Source organism: Lissotriton helveticus, chromosome 2_1, assembly GCF_964261635.1.
Source record: "Lissotriton helveticus chromosome 2_1, aLisHel1.1, whole genome shotgun sequence".
Taxonomy (NCBI): Eukaryota; Metazoa; Chordata; class Amphibia; order Caudata; family Salamandridae; genus Lissotriton; species Lissotriton helveticus.
The window spans coordinates 1,543,159,156-1,543,179,394 of NC_136059.1; the positions used below are offsets into that span (position 1 = coordinate 1,543,159,156).

Below are 20,239 nucleotides of genomic sequence, written 5' to 3' on the forward strand. Positions count from 1 at the left end.
AGCGACCAAGGGCAGCCATATAAAGGAGGGCTTGAAGCAGCGATAACGACCTCTGAAGCACTGGAGCGCTAGTGGGGACACTCGGGGCATTAGTGGACTCTGAGACTGGTTTGCGCGATCTAAAGTCGTGGGAGAGTCCTAGTGTCGACTGAGGCCTCCTCGCCCCCCCCCCCCCCCGAAGGCTGTAGGAGCTAACCACTTGCGGGTAATAGGGTGGCCCCACTGATATCGCGGAGAAGGCTCCTGCAGGCATCTTGGGCTGCTGCGTTCCAGGCGCCATACTGTAGCAGCAGCTGAACTGTACACGCGTGACCGGGTGCGGCGGAGTAAGTTGTGGGGTTGGACTGAGACCTGCTCTGAAAAACAATCCACACAGCGAGATTGGTGAAGCGCCCTGTGGGAGATACTGGACTGCCACTCCAGGACTGACGAGGTGGGCCCCCCCAACCGGAGCATGGACATCTTGGGCCCTTTGCTGCCTCATGAGGCGGTCACCCCACTGACCACCCGGATACAACTTGCAGCCCACCTGTCTTGGCCTAGCTGGTGCGTCCTCGCCTGCAGGAAAAGTGTAGCCCCCTGGCGGACCAACCGAGTGGATCGGGTTAATCTCTGGAAGCAGGAACACAGCACCGAACGGGACCCCCCCCCCCCCTGCGGCGGACTACGCGGAGCGGAACTGCAGTGCACTGCCCCAGAAAGATGGGGAAAGGGGATAAAACGCAAACTAAACTCCCATTCGAACAGCGTCGTACGAAGGCCCCAGATCCACAAGAGCCGGAAACGGGGCAACAAACCAGGACCCAGGAGAACTCGATATATTCAGACATTAAGGAATTACTTGTCACTATGGAGAAGGGCTTGCAGGACAGTATGGCGTCGATAGGGACAAAGATCGATACCCTCACTTACCGCATGGACAGGATGTCAGAAAGAGTGGACAAACATGCAGAACGTCTGGATATGTCGGAAAGACGCCTGACTGAAGTAGAGGAAGGGCAAATGGAACTAGATAAGGACCGCAAGCAAATTGGTAAGATTCTCCAGGTGATACAGGACAGATCGGAAGATTTGGAAGCCCACTCCAGACGCTCCAACATACGAATCACGGGAGTCTCGGAAACTACATACACAGGCAAAATGGAGCTCTTTGTGGAGAAGCTACTGACCACCTTGCTGGGAGACGACGTCTTCTCGCCTGTGTTTATAGTGGAGAGGGCGCATCGCACACTGGGTCCTCGCCCCCGCCCTGGGGGCCCCCCCCCCTAGGCCCATAATTGCTAAACTCCTAAACTATAGAGACAGGGATACCGCGCTGCGGGTGGCCAGGGAGAAGGGAAAGCTGCAGTTCTAGGGTGCATATATCTCCCTATACCCGGACTTTACTGCGAAAGTGCAGGAGGAGAGGCGGCACTTTGCTCCGTACAAACAACAACTCCGAGATCTTGGCTTGGACTACGCCATGCTGTACCCCGCGAAGCTAAGAATTAACCGACAGGGGCACTCACACTTCTTCACTGACCCAAAAGACCTCCAAAAGGCTCTAAGGAGCACAGAAACAGCCCTATTGGCCAGCCGGAAGAACAGGAACCTACCAGCCGCTTGGACGAGCAAGAATGACAGTGGGTGGGGGGGGGGGGGAAGAAGTAATTTCAGACTAGGCCGAGTTGGGGATGGTCTACTGTGGGAGGGGGGGGGAGAATCTGACGGGAAGGGAGTTGGGGTGAAAATGTACTGTTCTGATGTTGACACACTTGATTCGGCGCAACCAAGCACGCACAGCTCACAACACAGCCTAACATACAGTAGACACAAATGTAGCGCACGGAGAGGCTACGCGAGCTGCCTAGACTTCAAGAGCATTTGCGCAGCAAACCCGAAGCGATGGCCGTTGACATAGACAACACGCGCGCTAATTGACTCAGAGCGCTCACGTGGAACGTGCGCAGCCTAAATGATCATAGGAAAGTGCGTAACGTGCTAAGTTACCTGCAGCGAAATAATATAGACTTAGCCTTGATTCAGGAGACACACCTCCCTATGGACAATAGGATCCTACACTGTAGGGGACTGGAAGGCAATGTTGCGGCTGCTGGCTTTACTACACACGCCAGAGGTGTTAAAACGTGGGTTAACCCTAAATCCAAACTTACACAACAAACACTAGAGGCAGACTCGGAGGGCCGCTATGTCATTTCTAGATGCTCTGGAATGGGAATGTCCTTAGTCGTTATCAATACCTATGGTCCTAACTTCGATTCCCCTAAGTTTTACAAGGAGTTGGCGAGTAAACTCCGATGCTACAACCCTAATGACCTTTGGTGGGGGGGGGGGGGGGGGGGGGGGGGGGGATATGAACCTCACCCTGGACCCCACCCTTGATAGGTCTGCTGGCCCGCACCGTAAACCGGCTGCGGTGGAACTACAAGGCGTTATGACGCGACTAGGCCTGGAGGATGCATGGCGATCACGCAATCCGCAACAGGGAGGCTACACCCACTACTCTGCATATCACGACATACACACTAGAATTGACTACTGGTTGATCCCGGATTCCAGATTAGGCCTGATTGCTAGATGTAATGTTCTTCCCAGAACTCTCTCAGACCACTCACCTGTGCTCCTGGAGATAGTAGCCCAAAGCTCGACTATCCCACCTTTCACTTGGCTATTCCCGTCATATTCGGCACTAGACCCAGTGTTCAGGGGCGAGCGAGCTGCAGCCATAGACCTATTCTTCGATACTAATATAGGCTCAGTGGACAGCTTCCAGACTGTCTGGGAGACATTTAAAGTATACATTCGAGGGGTGGCGATGTCCAAGCATTCAGGCGGACTGAAGGCTATTCGTACATGAAAAGCAGCTAGAAGTTCTGGAAAAAAAAGGCAGAGAGATAGTGCTGACTGTGACGTGAGCAACGAAATTAAAATTCGGCTCGAGGAATACCATGACGAAGCAGACAGAGAAGTCAAACACATAGGAAAGTACACCACTGCTAGAGTGTATGGTGAACGCGATAGACCCGGCAAGAATAATTGGGGGTGGGAGAAAACGCCAACAAATCACTGAGGTAAAACCGACCATAGGCGACACCCTCACTGATCCAGTAGAAATAGCTCAGGAATTTAAAACTTACTACACGGCTCTCTACACAACTCAGGGGGGGACCTAGACGAGGACATTGAGGATTACCTGGGACATATAGATTTCCCTTCTTTGCAGAACTCAGATAGGGAATTTCTCATGGACCCGATAGAAAAAGATGAAATATCCGAGGCCCTGATGAGCATGAAGTCTGGCAGCGCACCAGGAGCAGATGGCCTTACAGCGGACTTTTACAAAGCCTTTAAAGAACAGCTGATTCCGCATTTGTCGGCTCTCTTTGATGACATCTGTGTAGAGGGCAAAATGCCGGAATCAATGAGAGAGGAGTTTCTAGTTACTATCCCGAAACCTGGCAAGCCCAGGGAGGAATGTAGTTCGTACCGACCCCTGTCCCTACTAAACGTGGACGCAAAGCTGTTCGCGAAGGTCCTAGCCACTAGACTAGCCTTACTGGCTCCTCAGCTGAATGCCCCGGAATAGGCTGGCTTCATTCCAAGCAGGAATTTGACGTATAATATCCGCACCGTATTAGGCACGATGCAACACACACGACAAGATAGGACTGCGCTTGCAGTGTTCCTCGACATGGAGAAAGCTTTTGACTCTGTGGAATGGCCTTTCCTGAGAAAGGTACTGCAGCGCATGGGTCTGGGACAACCTTTCCTACAAATGATAGGAGCCTTGTACCATAGGCCACGCGCCAGAATCAGAATTAACGACCTGGTGACAGACCCATTTCCGATCACTAGAGGCACCCGACAGGGGTGTCCACTCTCGCCCCTGCTTTGCGCAATAGTGGCTGAGCCCTTAGCTTGCGCCCTCCGGGAATACCATAGTAATGAAGGCATTTGTTTTCCAAACTACAAGATAGTGGTCTCAATGTATGCGGACGATACTCTGCTATATGTCAGAGACCCGGACAACAACTTGACATCGGTGCTGAGAGAAGTGGTCCGTTTTGGCGCACTGTCAGGTCTGCGAGTCAACTGGTCGAAATCGCTAGCATTTCCCCTGACTCCTGTTACACTACCCGCGACCATGGAATACCCACTCACCTGGACTACGGACACTGTTAGATACCTTGGTGTTCAACTACATACAGACCCGGAGACCTTATTTAGAGCCAACTATGCACTGCCTTTTTAGCAGGCTAGAGGATGATGTGACTGCCTGGTGTAAACTCCCACTCTCCCTAATTGGGCGGATCGCCATCATGAAAATGGTTGTGGTCCCCAGATTCCTATTCTTATTCACGTCCATCCCGATGGTGCTCCCCAAGACGTTCTTCCAAAGACTACAACAGGAGCTGACTAGGCTTGCATGGGCGGGCGGACAGCCCAGGGCGAAATGGTCGATCCTTACACTACCGTACAACATGGGAGGCCTAGGCGCTCCGGACCTAGAACTATACTATAGGGTGGCACAGACGGCTCACCTCCATACTTGGGTGCACGGACACAAAGACATACCCCACGTGAAAATGGAGACCTTGTTTGCCCGTCCGCTTTCCCTCCCACACACGATATTTGAATCCACTGATCGCCGCACGGGAATCCTGGATTCTCTGGCAGCTACTAACCATGCGTGGAGTAACCTCCTACAGAGGCAGAATGGTGCACTGCTGTACTCCCCTATTATGCCCATTGACTGGACTCGGTGGCTGCCCCCACTACGTGAGAAGGGGTACTAGAAGCTATGCAGAAACTTGGGATCGAGACTGCAGGAGATCTGTTTGAGGATGGGGTGGTTAAAACCTGGGAACAAGCAGGGGCTGGCCAGGAGGACCCGTCTCTGCCGACGAGATTCCACTACTTTAGAGTACGCCATGCTCTTTTGGAGCTTCTAGGGGGGAGATATGGCGGAGCCACCTGAGGTGAAGGAACTCACATATGTAATTAAGGTCACAACCTCACAGAAATGGCTAACTCACCTTTACACCCTGTCACAATCGCATAGGGAAAACACATACACTAAAGCGAGATTAGCCTGGCAAGTAGATTTACAAATGACGCTGGATGATGATGCTTGGACATACTGCTGCACCAACACTAGGAGAATCTCACTGAACGGACGGCACAGGCTGGTCCACTTCAAATTCCTCAACCGGATATATTATACGCCAGCTAGACTCTTCAGGTATGGTCTTAGAACCACTGCGGAGTGTGAGAGGTGTCATTCGCCTAACGCTGATTTCCTCCACCTAGCATGGACTTTTGGGTCAAGATTTTTGCAGAACTGAGTACCATCACCAAGATTGTTATTTCCCCTGACCCTGCGATGGCTCTGATAGGGTACACCAAGAAGTTGCCGAAAGCAGTCCGCAGACTAGCTGACATGGGGCTTTTAATTGCGCGCAGAGTAGTGGCCTGCTGCTGGATGAGGGGACCGAAACCAACTCCTAAAAGATGGGCACACAACATGTTGTACTGCTGCACACAATCAGAAATATATAGCAAGCTCCTGCCCCCCACCAGCAGACCCAAGAACTTTTGGGGGCTTTACCAAACTTATTTGACGACTAGCGCAGACAAAGACCTGAACGCGGAGTCACAGGAGTCCTAGGTGGAGAGTGCGTGGTAACTGATGCACGCTGGATGTTGAGTGTTTTTTCAGATTCTCAGGCCTGGGTCGTGGGTCAAGATGGTGCTGCCTCCTTGCGTTCTCAGATCTAAACATGTAAATATGTTTGTGTCCTTACAACGCCGCCTGCCCTATTGACAGGGTTGTTGGCTAAATGGCTGTGTAACTCTTGGAAAAAGCGCGGATAGGTGTTTGATGTCACACTGAAATTCGAGTCCACTGGTGGGTGGTGGGTGGGGGGGTTGGAAGGCATGTTCGAATTATTTGTAACTTGTCTCGAAAAGTTCTAAAAAAAATAAAGAAAAAAGAAAAAAAAAGTGGCCTCACTTGTTTCACAGTGTAAGCTAACGCGTGCATTTTTTTACACCCCCATCTATTTTTTTTTTTAATAAGATTACACCAACGCAGTGATTTGTGGAGTGATTATGCAAATGCGGGCCAATTTTTTTTTTTTGCGTGCCCGGGCCGATTTTTATTCACAATCCAACCCTGGCACGAGATAGCGGAAGAGCACACCCTTCGGCCGCATGTTTGGGCTGCGCCGCTAGCCTCCTGCGCACTTTCTCTGCCGGGATCCCTACGTGGTCTCTGGAGAGCAGGGTATCTGTTTAGATTCGAGCTCTAAATTTAGTCCTGATTGCCTGTTGTCCCCTCCCTCCCACATCCTCCCGCTGGTGTGCTGTTTGTTCGGTCACTCCCTGGCCTCTGTTGTTGCTCTCAGCTGGGACTGGACTGTCTCACTGTGGTCTCTCGTGCTAGGAGGGCTGTGCACAGGTGGGGAAGGGGCTGTGGGTGGGAGGTCAAGGAGGGGTGCAAGGACTGCTCTGGCTCCTGTGCATTTTCCTCTTAAAAATGTATGATGTCGGCCCTTAACCTAAAGCACGCGTTCTGGTGTCACAGAGCAGAGCTGCAATACTTGTGTTTATTTCGTCAACAAAAACTCACTGTCTTTGAGAATAGTTTGCATCTCGAACTTACTCAAGTTATCACCATCCAAAGGATGAAAGGCTGAGCCAGCACTACTGGGATTTACACAGAACCTGAGCTAATTGCAAGTTACTTTTGAGTGAGGAAAGCGTCTACAGTGCCTACCACAAACGGATTTAACTCTATGCGCTGAAGTGCATTAGCGGACGCGTAGAAGGGTGTGGGCTGCTGCGGGTAGGTTGACCACACGGCCCCATCGCCCCACTTTTCATTTCCTGGGCTTTGCTTTTACATGTCATTGTTATCAGGGGTGCTGGTCCCGTTAAAATGAACCAAGACTATAGCTCCCAGGATGCACTGATGTGTAAAAGAAATTGGCATTCTATCTTGGGTGTGAGGGCAAGGAAGGCACTTTACTGGTCACGGAAGAAGACCCTCACCTTGGCTGCAGGGATTCAGACTGTTTCTAAGCGCTACTGGTTTAGACATCAGGGGCTTGGGTGGCAGTTGTGTTTATGTGGCCTGAGCAAAGAAGCAGGGGGGTACTCAAAGCCTATTTACAAGAGCTCATGGGGTGGCGACAGTAGTGCTGTTAAAAGAGAAATGCGAAAATTTTACAGCTCCGCAGGGACCAGGGAGTGAGAGATGAAGGGGTCGCTTGATTTCTCTTCTGAATGTCATGTTAAAGGGATAATACTTTTGGGCACAGAAACACAAGCATTGAAGAAAGCTGTTAAACAAGACGTGAGCATGCACTGCCGAAACCGAAACCTGTCGTGGGGCAGGACTTCCGTCTTCTGCGAGAAGCCCGCGCCCACGGAGTGGCTGACCCAGAGGAGCAGGGATGACGCGGGGCTCCCATGCCTGAGGGAGAGCCCCGCGGAGGCTGCAGAAGTCAGGAGTGGCGCCGATGCGGTGAGTGGGGCTTAGTTGTACTGGGGGTGGTGGCGGAGGGGGGGTTGTGTGTCTCTGTTTGTGTGCGCTCGTGTGTGTGTGTGTGCACGTGTATGTGCGCTCGTGTGTGCGTCTCTCTGTGTGTGTGCATGCGTGTGTCTCTCTGTGTGAGCGCTCGTGTGTGTGTGTGTGTGCTAAACAAAAGAAGGGGGGGTGTGGCTGTGTGTGTATGCAAGAAGTGCATGATGCTTTCAAGGGAGACAGGAGATGGTGAACGCGCGTGCGACCTGATCCGATTCCGGCATGCTGCGCGTGCCCATCTCCTGTCTCCTTGAAAGCAGACTCGCCGACTATAGGTCTCGCTGCGTCATCGCTTCGCGATGCGTCGCAGGTGTGAGACCTAAAAAACGACTATAGATGATGAAAATGTACATGCATGTGAATTGTTACTAATAACCTGGACGCAGTGTTTAAAAAAAAAGTTAAAAAAACAAAACAAGAAGTCCTTGGAATTTCTGGTCACATCCGTCTATTCATATTCAAAAACAACTCCCATCACATCTAGAAAAGAAACACTACCGTAACTTTTGTTAAGTGCTCTTCGGAGCATAGAAAAGTAAAGCGCTCAGTCTCACCAGTTTGTCCAGATTGAGCTCTTCTGTGTTTGGGTCTCGACCAATAGCCCACAACAGACAGTCAACATCAGGGATTGTTGTGAACGTAGGTTTTCGACCAGGAGCAGAGCACATCACTCGGACCTCCAAACCGCCAGCGGTCTTTGCAACAGATTTCACCTGGAGACAGACCCGTAAGCACAAATTAATTGTGACATCTTTTAATTTACTTTAATATTTTACAGTTTTTAAAGACAACTGGGAAAGAAAATGAGAATTATGAAACTATATGCACACACTTCTAGCTATTCCGTACTGCCATGGTTCATGGTCTTCAAATGATGTCCCATACAGTTGGCCTCAAAATGGTTGCCCTTAATATTCAATAAAAAAACCATTTCAAATGTAATACTCGCCAATGACAGATACTAGTGTATTAGAAGTGCCAAAGGTAAATAATTTTTCTGAGCTTAAAATGAAATCTGGCAGCCCAAACGCAGCAACTTGGAGGTGATCTGCGTAAGATGTAAATATTAATAAAGATATATAGATGTCTCTATCCAATCTCTCACACACACACACACACACACACACATCACAAAAGTCAAAATAAGTGTCACCGTTAGGAAATCGGTAACACAAAATAGAATTTATGGCAGCGGGTCATGGTCTGTGGGTCTGATAAACTGCTAGAGAGCTGGATGAGTACACACAAACACACAAAGTAACATCTTCACTTTACAAACAACAATTATATTTTTATCTAGAAACCACATACTACTTTAATGTTATTTTTCCAAGTTGATCACTGAGAGAAAAGAACACCCAAGCTACTAATCAGTTAAATGGTCATAACATCACCTTTGTTGATGCAACCATCATGAACCCATATTATACGTCAAAATCAAGAAAATATTCTAGTGTTTGCCATAAAGATATTTGTTTTTTAGTGATTACAATGCAAACTCTGAATGCATTAAGTTGGAATTCCCTTGTTGTCAAGTTACTATACCACTAGTAAATGTCTAGGCCACCCCTTTACAGAGTATTACGCATTTGAGATATAGAGGTTACATAACATAGCATAGAAATATAGTGACCTTGGGACACTCTTTTTAGCCAGAGGGGAAGACAAGTAATGATAAGAAAAAAGGAATTACACATGGAAGAGATCAGGCACCAAATAAAACAAGGGTGATTATACACATTAGGTCAAAGACTCAGCTGGGAAATTAATTATTTAAGAATTCAATTCACCAATGATTGCCTAGAGCAATATATTTTTCTAAACGCATCATAAAATCAGGTAATTTACTGTGCAACGTTGAGTTTTGTGGCGTATGGTAACCCAAGAGAACAAGTCACATAAATTGTGAGAGGGCTTTTTGTCATTTTTTTCAGGGAAGAACAACCAAAGCTAAGCTCCTAGGAATAGGTAACAACTACAATGGGAATTGCCTTTGTGGACTTCACACAGGAGAGAGACTGAAGCTTCAAAGTACTCAATGCCATTTTATTAATTCGCCTTTGCAGGGGATATTTAGCAGACCAATAGCTTAGGACACAAAAAGTAGCAACTCCATTTATTTTGGTTCTTCTCAAGCTGGTTATTAGACGCCACAAATACAATCGCTTAACTTGAATTTGAACACCGCCTCTGCGTCCTGAAAAGGCTACCAGTTTACGCAAATGAGCTGAACATTTCTGAAGTAATTTATGCACACCATTATATGTTCCCAATTTATAAACAACACGTTGAACAGAACTCCACAAATGAGTTATTGATACAGTAATAATATTGGAACCAACTAGGGGCCCTGCGACACGTGCAATGGAAGCCCATAGAAACCAAACGTTTCCCCCTGAGCAGATGTTGGGTGCAATTAGTTTAAAAACTAACTCCTTTGTTCAAAATGGCTGGGCCATAAAACTGTAGCAATAAATCCCCCCCTACCTCTGTTGCCCACGAGGCCCATCAGCTTAACTCCCCCACACAGAGATAAGAATTCCTCCCAGCTAGCCTTGAGCTCTGCCTGCTTAAACAGAAAGTGTAATCCCATCCCCTGTGCTCAAAGTAATAGCAGCAGACAGAGGACTAATATCTCTATCTCCCCCTGCCTGCATGGTTGCGAAGGGAAGCTGCTCTCCCCTGCTATCGAAGCAACAGCAACAAACAGAGGACTACTGTCTCGATCTGAACTATCTGGGGGCCATTTTTGACTAGTCTCTATTGGACTTTAGTATTTTAGACTAGTGTGAAAGAATGTCTGCCTATTATTGTAGTATTCTACTTCTACCTATATTTTGAACATATGTATTACGCAGATTGCTACCTCTAATATTAATATATTCCCAATTGTAACCAGCACATTTCACTTTTTCTGCACCTATTGCTACCCATATATTATTGCCTTTTACAGTGGTATTATATTGTATATTCCTAATTGTATCTTGCACGTCCCACTTTATCATCACCGGTAATGCACCGTTTGCTACCTCATATATGTTTCTTTTGCTGCTCACTAATGCCACTTGTTGTTTCATATCATTTGTGTGTGCAACTGTATTCTGTCACTCCTGTACCTTACATTTTTTGACTACTCACTATTGTCACCTTCGATTTAGATATTTCTATGTTCTGCACAGTTATTTTATTCCAGTATTTTGTCAGTATTATATTTCTACTTGTTCTGCACTTGTTTATAACCTACATCGAATTCACTCCTATTCTTAAAATGCACTGACGAATATCGCACATAGACTTGTCACTGATGTAACCTGCACTCATTACATTGTTCCCTCCCGTATACACTGATTACTACCTCATATTTGTTAGCTGCTCATTGGTGTCACCCCTGCTCCATGTAACTTACAGTCCTCATCAGTATCCTGCTCCCTTATATCTTTATTGTGCACCCTACACACTTGTGCAACTCGCACCCATCTCAAGTGTTAGTCTTGTATGCACCGATTACTACCTCAAATACCTTGGCAGCTCACTAGTGTCACTTCCCATTATCTCACTATTATTGTCTGCATCTGTACTCTGCATATAGCATTATTGTGCACCCACTAGTGTCACTTTTGGCCCACGCAACTGTTTATGACAGTGCACCCTCCCTACTACACCTACCTAGACTGTCCTCCCATCATGGAACCCGTCGGCAAGCACACACATAGAATTAACTACCCACCCTCACTCACTAAAAAAGCCGCTAAACGCTTTAAACACAACTTCCTGAGGTCCCACCCTGAAACTCCCTTTACAGACACCTACTTCTCACCAGTCAATGGTTCACTGAACATTGATATCATCTTCCACACCACACGCAGAGCCCAATGGAGAAAAGCGTTCCTCACCTTACTCACCGTCTCCACCTCCAGGAATTTCGCACATGGCCTAAAACTCTCCATCACACCATCCCTACTCTTCCCGGGCAGAACCACCATCACTATATACAATAACGGGATTATCCTAATTCAATCCACAGATAAGAACCTGGAACTACTAGACAACCTGTTCCCCATGTTCAAACAACACCTCGCCAATCACCGGACCCCCACTCATAGCACCCTCAGGCCTATCACCCTTGAATTCACAGCCCCCAATCACAACCCTTCTAACCTAGCTCAACCCCAAAACGACACGCACCTTTCCTCCACCCCCGGCACCTTAGACATTCACCCACCTAATGTAGCTACCTCGCACTCCTCATTTACAGACATAGATCCCTCACCCACACATTCCAGCGGCACCCCCTCCCCCCCAACCTCACCTTGTCCTCCTCTCATAACACACCCATTCCTGTCACCCCTGACACCACAGCCTCAAACCACACTCATTCTAACCTAGCCCAGCCACAAAACGACATGCACCTCTCCTTTACTCCCGACACCCTAGTCATTCACCCACCTTCTGTAGCTACCCCACTCCCCTCAAGCACAGACATAGATCACTCCCCCTCTTACACCAACCACCTCACCCCTTCCCCCCACACACCAGCCCCCATCCCCTTTCCTCTCACCCCTGATACCACAGCTCCCACCCAAAACGACATGCACCTCTCCTTCACTCCCGGCACCTTAGTCATACACCCACCTACCGTAGCTACCCCACACCCCTCAAGCACAGACATAGATCTCTCTCCCTCATACACCAACCACCTCACCCCTTCCCCCTACACACCAGCCCTCATCCCCGTTCCTCTCACCCCTGATACCACAGCTCCCACCCACAACCCGCCTAACCTAGATCAGCATCAGACCGACACACACAAAGGCAAACCCCACCCTTTATCCCCCCCATTCTCAGCCCCCACTTCCACCCATTAACTAATCACACAGAACACACCACCTCCATCAACTCAACTACACCCCCTCAAAAAAGAACCATCTACAATCCCACTTCCCCCCCAGTCTCACCCCCCACTACCCAACCTCCACCCCCTTCACCACTAATAAACGCCCATCCTCCACCCTGCACACTCCGCCTACCACCAATACTCTCATCCCCACCTCCAACCTCTCCCCTATGTCATCCACGCCCGACCCTCCCATCCCCACCTCCAACACATTTCCCACACTGGACTACATTACGGCCTCCCTCCTCCAGCTCAAAGAAGACATGCACATCATCAAACAACAACTACTCTGTCTATCACACTCCAGTCACCCCTCACCCAACACCCTCCACCAGATCAAACAAGACATTCACATCACCAAACAATCACTCAGCACACACCCCAGACACCCCTCACGCGCCTCCACCATCACCTCCCCTCCCAACTGGTCCTCCACCCGGGCGGCGAACTCTCGCACTCGACTCCCACCGCACTGGACCTCAATCCCTGTTCACAACCGCGAAAACCGCCCCCATCGCTCCTGCAACCCTCTCTCGGACCTCGACACAATCACCCTCCTCCGCTCCTACGACTCAGCTCCCCATAGCAACACACCCGACACTCTCACTGCCATTCCTACGATTCACTCCAATCCCCTTAGACCCCCCACACTGAACAAGAGAATCGCTATCCATAGTAACCTGAGTAAAGTCCCCCTCGCTCTAGAACCCCCTTCCACCCTCGACACACCCCGTCTCAAATGCACTCTCCTCAACTGCAGATCAGCCGCTAGACACTCCTCCGCTATCGCCGATCTCATCCTAAAATTGGATCTTGACTTAATCATCATGACTGAAACATGGCTAACAGAATCTTCTACACCTATAATGGACATTCTGGTTCCCCCTAACTACCACATCACCAGACTTGACAGGTCTGGCAATAAAAAAGGTGGCGGAATCGCATGTATATACAGGAGCAACCTCTCTGTCTTGAAAGTAACTTCCCCTTCCTTACCCTCCCCAACCTCCTGTGAATACATCAGCCTCGATATTATCAGTGAGGGCAAACCGATCTGCACTCTTCACGGCGTTTACCATCCACCCGGCGACAACCTTACCTTCTCCCAACAAATCATGGATATGATCTCAACCAACTCCGGGCGACAACTCACACAAATATACCTTGGTGACTTCAACCTCCACTGGAACGATCATAATGATGCGGTGGTAAAAGGTCTGAAGAATTTCCTTAACGCCCTTGACCTCACTCAAATTTGCAACAGTCCGACACACGAGAAAGGCTCTACCCTCGACCTTATCATCTCCAAAGAGGCCTCTATCCAACTCGAATCTATCCAACCCCGTGACTGGTCAAACCATCATATTATCACATTCTTCATCAATGAAAAAGTTAAATTTAACCCTGTTCAATCCGCCAGGCCCAAAGTCTGGAAAAGAGACATGAAAAAACTAAACTCAAACTCTCTGCCCCCCAACAGCTGCAACTTACTGCTTCCTCCTACTGGCGTTAAGGACGTCCAATCCTTGACTGATCACTATCTTAGCACTATGACCTCAATAATAAATGAAGTCGCACCCTTGCAGCTAAAAAAAGCCTCCGCAAAAATGTCCAATCCCTGGTACGACGGGAGTCTCAATGACGATAGACGCGCCATGCGAATGGCAGAGCGCACCTGGAGATCAGCTCCCTCTGCACTGAACCTAAAAACCCTGAAGAAAAAGAGAAATGCCTACTTCAGGAAAATAAAACGCTCAAAATCAGACTTCTTCAGCCATCAGCTCGACCAAGCCAAAAATCGTCCGGGAAAGCTGTTTGAGCTTATCCGAACACAATCCAAAGAACAACCCCAACCTCTCAACACTATGTGCGAAGCTCCCTCCTGCGAAGACTTCGCCTCTTTCTTTAACCAAAAAACTGACAACATAAAGAATGATCTCCTCATGGACGCAAGCCTCTATCCCAAAACCCACTGCATAGCACCCACTAAACCAAAAAACAATGCCACTTGGTCAACCTTTGTCACCTACACGGAAGAAGAAATTGGCAGACTGCTCAGCACTCTGAAACCATCCAATCACCTCACGGACCCCCTTCCTGCTAACGCTGTTAAAGTCCTTACCCCGTCGCTCCTTCCACTCTGGACTAAAATCATTAATAGCTCACTTCAACAAGGAACCATTCCCGACTCCCTCAAAGTTGGACAAGTCACACCCTTGCTAAAGAAACCTACAGCCGACCCCTCTGACCTAAACAACTACCGTCCCATTACCAACATTCCGACTCTTGCCAAACTGCTGGAAAAATGCGCACAAATACAATTGACTAAACACATTACTCAGTTTGATCTCCTCAACTCTCATCAATCAGGCTTCCGAGCAAATCACAGTACTGAAACTGCTATGACTCACATAATTGACGACGCCCTTCAAATCCTAGATCATAACGATACCTGCCTCCTCATCCTCCTTGATCTCTCCTCCGCATTTGACACCGTCAAACATGAGAATTTACTCGAACTATTAAACACAAGAATGGGCCTATCTGGAACTGTGCTCAAATGGTTCACGTCCTTTCTGCATAACAGGTCGCAGAAATTCAAGAGCAACAACTTGATGTCCGCGCCAAGACCTGCATCGCTAGGCGTACCACAAGGATCCTCCCTATCCCCAACTTTGTTCAACCTAGTTATGGAACCTCTCACCACCTTGCTACAAGAATCCAATGTACACTTCCACATGTATGCTGATGACACCCAACTTTATCTCAAACTACAATCACCCAAAGACATCACGCTCTTGAACTCAACGATCAGAAGCACCCAATCCTGGCTGGCCGCTAATCATCTCAAACTCAATGCCCTTAAAACAGAGTTCCTTCTGATTTCACCTCCCGCAAAGATCACTACCGCACAAATGTGGCTTAAACACCTAACGGCACTCAATGTTCAACCCACCATCGTGGACTCAGCGAAATCTTTGGGCATAACACTTGACACCAATCTCAGCATGCAGGAACACATCAACAAAGCAACTAAGGGAGCGAACTACCAAATCAACACCCTTAGGAAACTTAAACCCTTCCTGCCAGCCAAAGACTTCCAAACTGCTGTACAATCACTAGTCATACCTCGAATAGAATATGGCAGCACCGCCCTCTGCGGTCTCCCCCTAGCTACTACGGCACCCATAAGAGCCTCTTTAAACGCTGCAGCGAGACTTATCACTGGATCAAAAAAACACTCACACATTTCCCCTGACTTCAAATCCCTGAACTGGCTGCCTTTTGAAGCCAGAATACACCTGAAAATTGCTTGTTTGACGCACAAGGCTGTCCACCTGAGCTCACCTAGATACCTCGCTCAGAAGCTGACGATTTCTGGAGGCTCCAGAAACACTAGAGGCACAAACAATCTTTTGCTAAAGCCTAAAAGATTCCGCAAGGAAAAAACGTATAAACGCTCTCTCAGGAATGGCTCCCAGGATTTGGAACTCACTCCCCCCTGAAACCAGGCTCATCCCATCTACCATACTTTTCAAGAAAGAAGTAAAAGCGATCCTCATGGCTAAATACACTTGAACCACTACTGGGGATCAACTTCAAAGACTCGATACTGATCTGTACTACTTGTTCGAACCCTTTGCATTTTTGTTCGACTTTGAAATTGTCTTACTTGATTGTTTATGATATCACCTCACTGTACTTTTAACACTATTGATGTATCTATGTATATATGCTCCCCTCCTCTGTAAAGCGCTCTGATATCTGCGAAGATCTTGTTCGCGCTATATAAAACTTTCAAAATAAAAATAAATAAATAAATAAAATAAGAGGAAGCGTGGCGGCACACACCAGAATGGGGGAAATCCAAAAGCCTCTAAGCCGAACAAAACCAGCAGTGTGGCTACGCTGGATCCCTCGGTTATCCAAGCAGTCCAGGATAGTCGCATCGCTGCTGGTACACCAAAGGAGGAAGCCTCTGTTAATAGACTATCTCATACAGAGGACCCCAACTTGCAAAGAATTACTGGACTCATTGCCCTGTCTTTGAAACCTCTAATGGAAAGACTTATACAAATTGAAAACAAATTACTTAAGATTGAAGGAATGATGGTGTCTAGTGTGGATACCACTAAGAATACTATAGTAAACCATGGTAGATCACACGATCCAGTGAATGAGGGGCCCAAGGGCCAGCGGGGGGTTCGTTAGAGCAAATTCTAATAAGAATGTCCAAGTAGTGGCACCAAGTGCAGAGAGGGATGAAGTACGAGGAACGAATAATATACCGGAAGCTGAGCTCCCAAGTGTTAGGCCTTGTGTTCGCGAGGAAACATTCCCGGGGGGCCCAAACCCACATAGAATGCCTATTGCCACCCAGGGAATTGGTAGAGGGATAGCTGTAAAGAACATCCACCCACACCTAGATCTACCCCCAGACTGTGCACCGTATGTCATAATATTGAATGGGGTGCCAGAATTAGAACATGGGAAGGCCGAAACACATGACCAACTCAAAACAAAACGATACACTGGCTAAATAATAACAGACCCCTCCCGGGAGAAGTTCATAGCCAGATATTGAGTGCGAGGAGAGTGAGCTGGGTGGGAAACAGACCAAAACACTCAGCGGGGGATTGTATCGTTGTAAATTTTAAGGACCCGAGAGTTGTGGGTCATGTTTGTGTGTGTCCAACAAGATCCTCAGGTTCCATCATTAGGGCCCATAACTTAAGTAATTTCTACTGCCCCCCAAACTACATGGTCAATAACGGCCAGTATGAATGGAACGAGGTTAGTCACAACGGCCCACAGTTTCCTTTCCCGCTTAGCAATAGATTTAGCAGCTTAGATCTGGTAGATTGACTGATTCCCACGTGCACTAGTGTGAATGTTTCGCCAAGACAAAGTCTAACATCTAGTGAGGTATTAGGAGGGGGTTTGACTTTTCAAATCCTCTCAAATGTTGAGGAGGGGTTGATAATGGACGATTTATCATTGCTGCCTAATACAGCAGGGGCGGGGGAGAGCCCCACTGGTATTAATGTGCCCAACTGTGAATATATTGCCCTGGATCAAGGTCCTAAGGGAAATAGTGGAATTGTCATCCAGGGATTGGCTGAGACGCATGGGGTAAATCATTACCGGGATAAAAGTGCGGTCACTGGAGGCTTAAGAATCCTATTGTGGAATATTGCAGGTTTGGTGACCAAAATGGACCACCCCGATTGGGGGGCCTACATTGATGGCCACGAGATCTGCCTATTCCAGGAAATGTGGGCAACCGTTCCTCTTTCTAGAGTAGGGTTTGTGGCATACTGTGAAGCAGCTTCCAAGGGGCCTATGGGTAGACCATCGGGGGGACTTTGTATATGGGTGGGTACCCATCTGGGATGCAAGATAAGGCGTGTAGATACGCATTTTCCAGATATTATGTGCATCCTTCTGTTACATAGTAACCTCCCTAGACTAGGTATTATTAATGTCTACTCTAGGCCATCACAGTATGGTGCCACCTCCCCTACCATAGACTCCTTGGCAAATTTTCTTGGTACACGAGGGGGGTACCCATCTTATAATCGGTGGGGATTTCAACTGTTACTACGAGCCCCTTAATGGCATGGTGTTCAAAATTTCTCTTCGCCATGTGGCTCAAACGTATGTTTTTGTTAAAGAACGCTATTTAGCTACTGGTGGCTGTTTTTTTAGATATAACTTTTAGCTCACTAAAGTGGGATGCCTTTCTAACGATGATTGTTAGTTTTTAAAAGGTTTCTTTTTTTAGCAAGATTTTATATGGTCTTAACCCTAAATTATGTTTTATACTAACTTTTAATTACTATAATGAATATGCTACTTACCAGTATGCATCTGTTCTTGGCATGTAGGGCTGCTAACATTCATATCTATAGCATAGATCGCCGCCTAGTGTTGGGTCCGGATGATTGCACATTGTTGTCCTGGAAGAGTCTTCGAAGTATCACGAGATAGGTGGCTCCTCCCCTGGACTACAGTGCGCATGGGCATCGACTCCATCCCCAGATTGTTTTTAGCCATTGTGGCAAAGATGGAGTTTAACAGTGTAAGCGATGGCCATGCTAGAGATTAAATGCAAGAAAAGTCTGCAGCCGCTACGGGCGCCGGGGAGGAGGGCGGGCGATATGAATGTTAGCAGCCCTACATGCCAAGAACAGATGCATACTGGTAAGTAGCATATTCAGTTCGAGGCATGTGGGCTGCTAAATTCATATCTATAGCATAGAATACATAGCAGTCCCGCCATTAACGGCGGCCGCCCGTGCCAGCTGCAGAAGTCTGAAAAAGTGTTTTAAGAACAGCCTGTCCTACAGCTGCCTGCTGTTTGGAATGCACATCCACACAGTAATGTTTAGTAAACGTATGTGGTGTAGACCATGTGGCTGCCCTACAAATGTCTTCCAAAGGAATGTTACCTAGGAATGCTATGGAGGCCCCCAACTTGCGTGTGGAGTGTGCCCTGGGGGGGGGACCGTTAAAGTGCGCTTAGCCTTCTCTGATAGCAAATCTGAATACACTTAACGATCCACCTGGCTATTCCTGCTTTGGAAATGGGGTTGCCTTTATGCTGGGCTGAGAAGGCAACAAAGAGTTGCTGTGTCTTTCTAAAATGTTGTGTTCTGTCAATATAGTACATTAGCGCTCTTTTGACATCAAGCGTATGGAGCATTCTTTCTGCTACCGTTTCTGGGTTTGGAAAGAATGCGGGCAGTTCGATGGTTTGATTCACATGAAACTGCGACACCACCTTCGGAAGAAACTTGGGGTTAGTGCGCAGCACCACCCTGTTTGAATGAATTTGTATAAATGGCTCTTGAATTGTGAGCGCCTGTAGCTCACTAACACGTCTTAGAGACGTGATGGCAATGAGAAAAGCCACTTTCCATGTTCGGAACTGAATCTCACATGAATGCAGAGGTTCAAACGGGGGACCCATCAATCTGGTGAGTACCACATTGAGGTTCCACACAGGAGCTGGCTGGGTCCTGGGAGGGATGACCCGCTTCAGCCCTTCCAGGAATGCTTTAATGGCAGGCACCCTGAAGACAGAGAGATGCTGCCTGTTTTGGAGATAAGCCGCTATGGCGGATAAGTGTATCCGAATGGAAGCGTATGCTAGATTGCATTTGTAAAGATGCAACAAATAGCAGATGATATTAGGAATGGATGCATCTAGCGGGTTGATAGCGTGCTCTATACAGTAGATGACAAACCGCTTCCATTTCGCTGCATAGCAAGCTCTGGTAGTGGGCTTCCTTGTCTCCCGGATGATGTCCATGCATTCAGGGGGCAAATCAAGGTAGCCAAACTCTAAGACCTCAGGAGCCAGATTGAGCTGCTGTGGATATGGATGCTGAATGTCGCCATGGTTCTGCGTCAAGAGCCTGGGTGTGAGGTGCAGTCTTTGATGCGGTACCACGGAGAGTTCGAGGAACGTGGTGTACCATGGTTGTCGCGCCCACGTCGGAGCAACCAGGATGAGAGAGTGTTGCTTTAGCTTTCTTGCCACCAGCGGAATGAGAGGCGCTGGGGGAAAAGCGTACGCAAATTTGCCTGACCAGTTCATCCATATCGCATTGCCCTGCGATAGTGGGTGAGGGAACCTGGCGGCAAAGCTTTGGCATTTTGCGTTTTCCTCCGTGGCAAACAGGTCTATCTCTGGATGACCCCACTGCTGGAAGTACGGGCGGAGTACTGATGGATGTAATTCCCACTCGAGC

At 48.1% G+C, this 20,239-nt stretch overlaps 1 protein-coding gene across 3 annotated transcripts in view; it reads right to left on the minus strand.

Moving 5' to 3' along the window:
* Positions 1–20,239, minus strand: part of GSR (glutathione-disulfide reductase) — a 203,972-nt gene that overhangs the window by 32,108 nt on the left and 151,625 nt on the right. For all 3 annotated transcript variants that reach the window (XM_078676503.1, XM_078676504.1, XM_078676505.1), the window contains one exon: positions 8,143–8,301. In XM_078676503.1, coding sequence (XP_078532629.1) covers positions 8,143–8,301 — 159 coding nt within the window. The remainder of the gene's footprint in view (positions 1–8,142; positions 8,302–20,239) is intronic.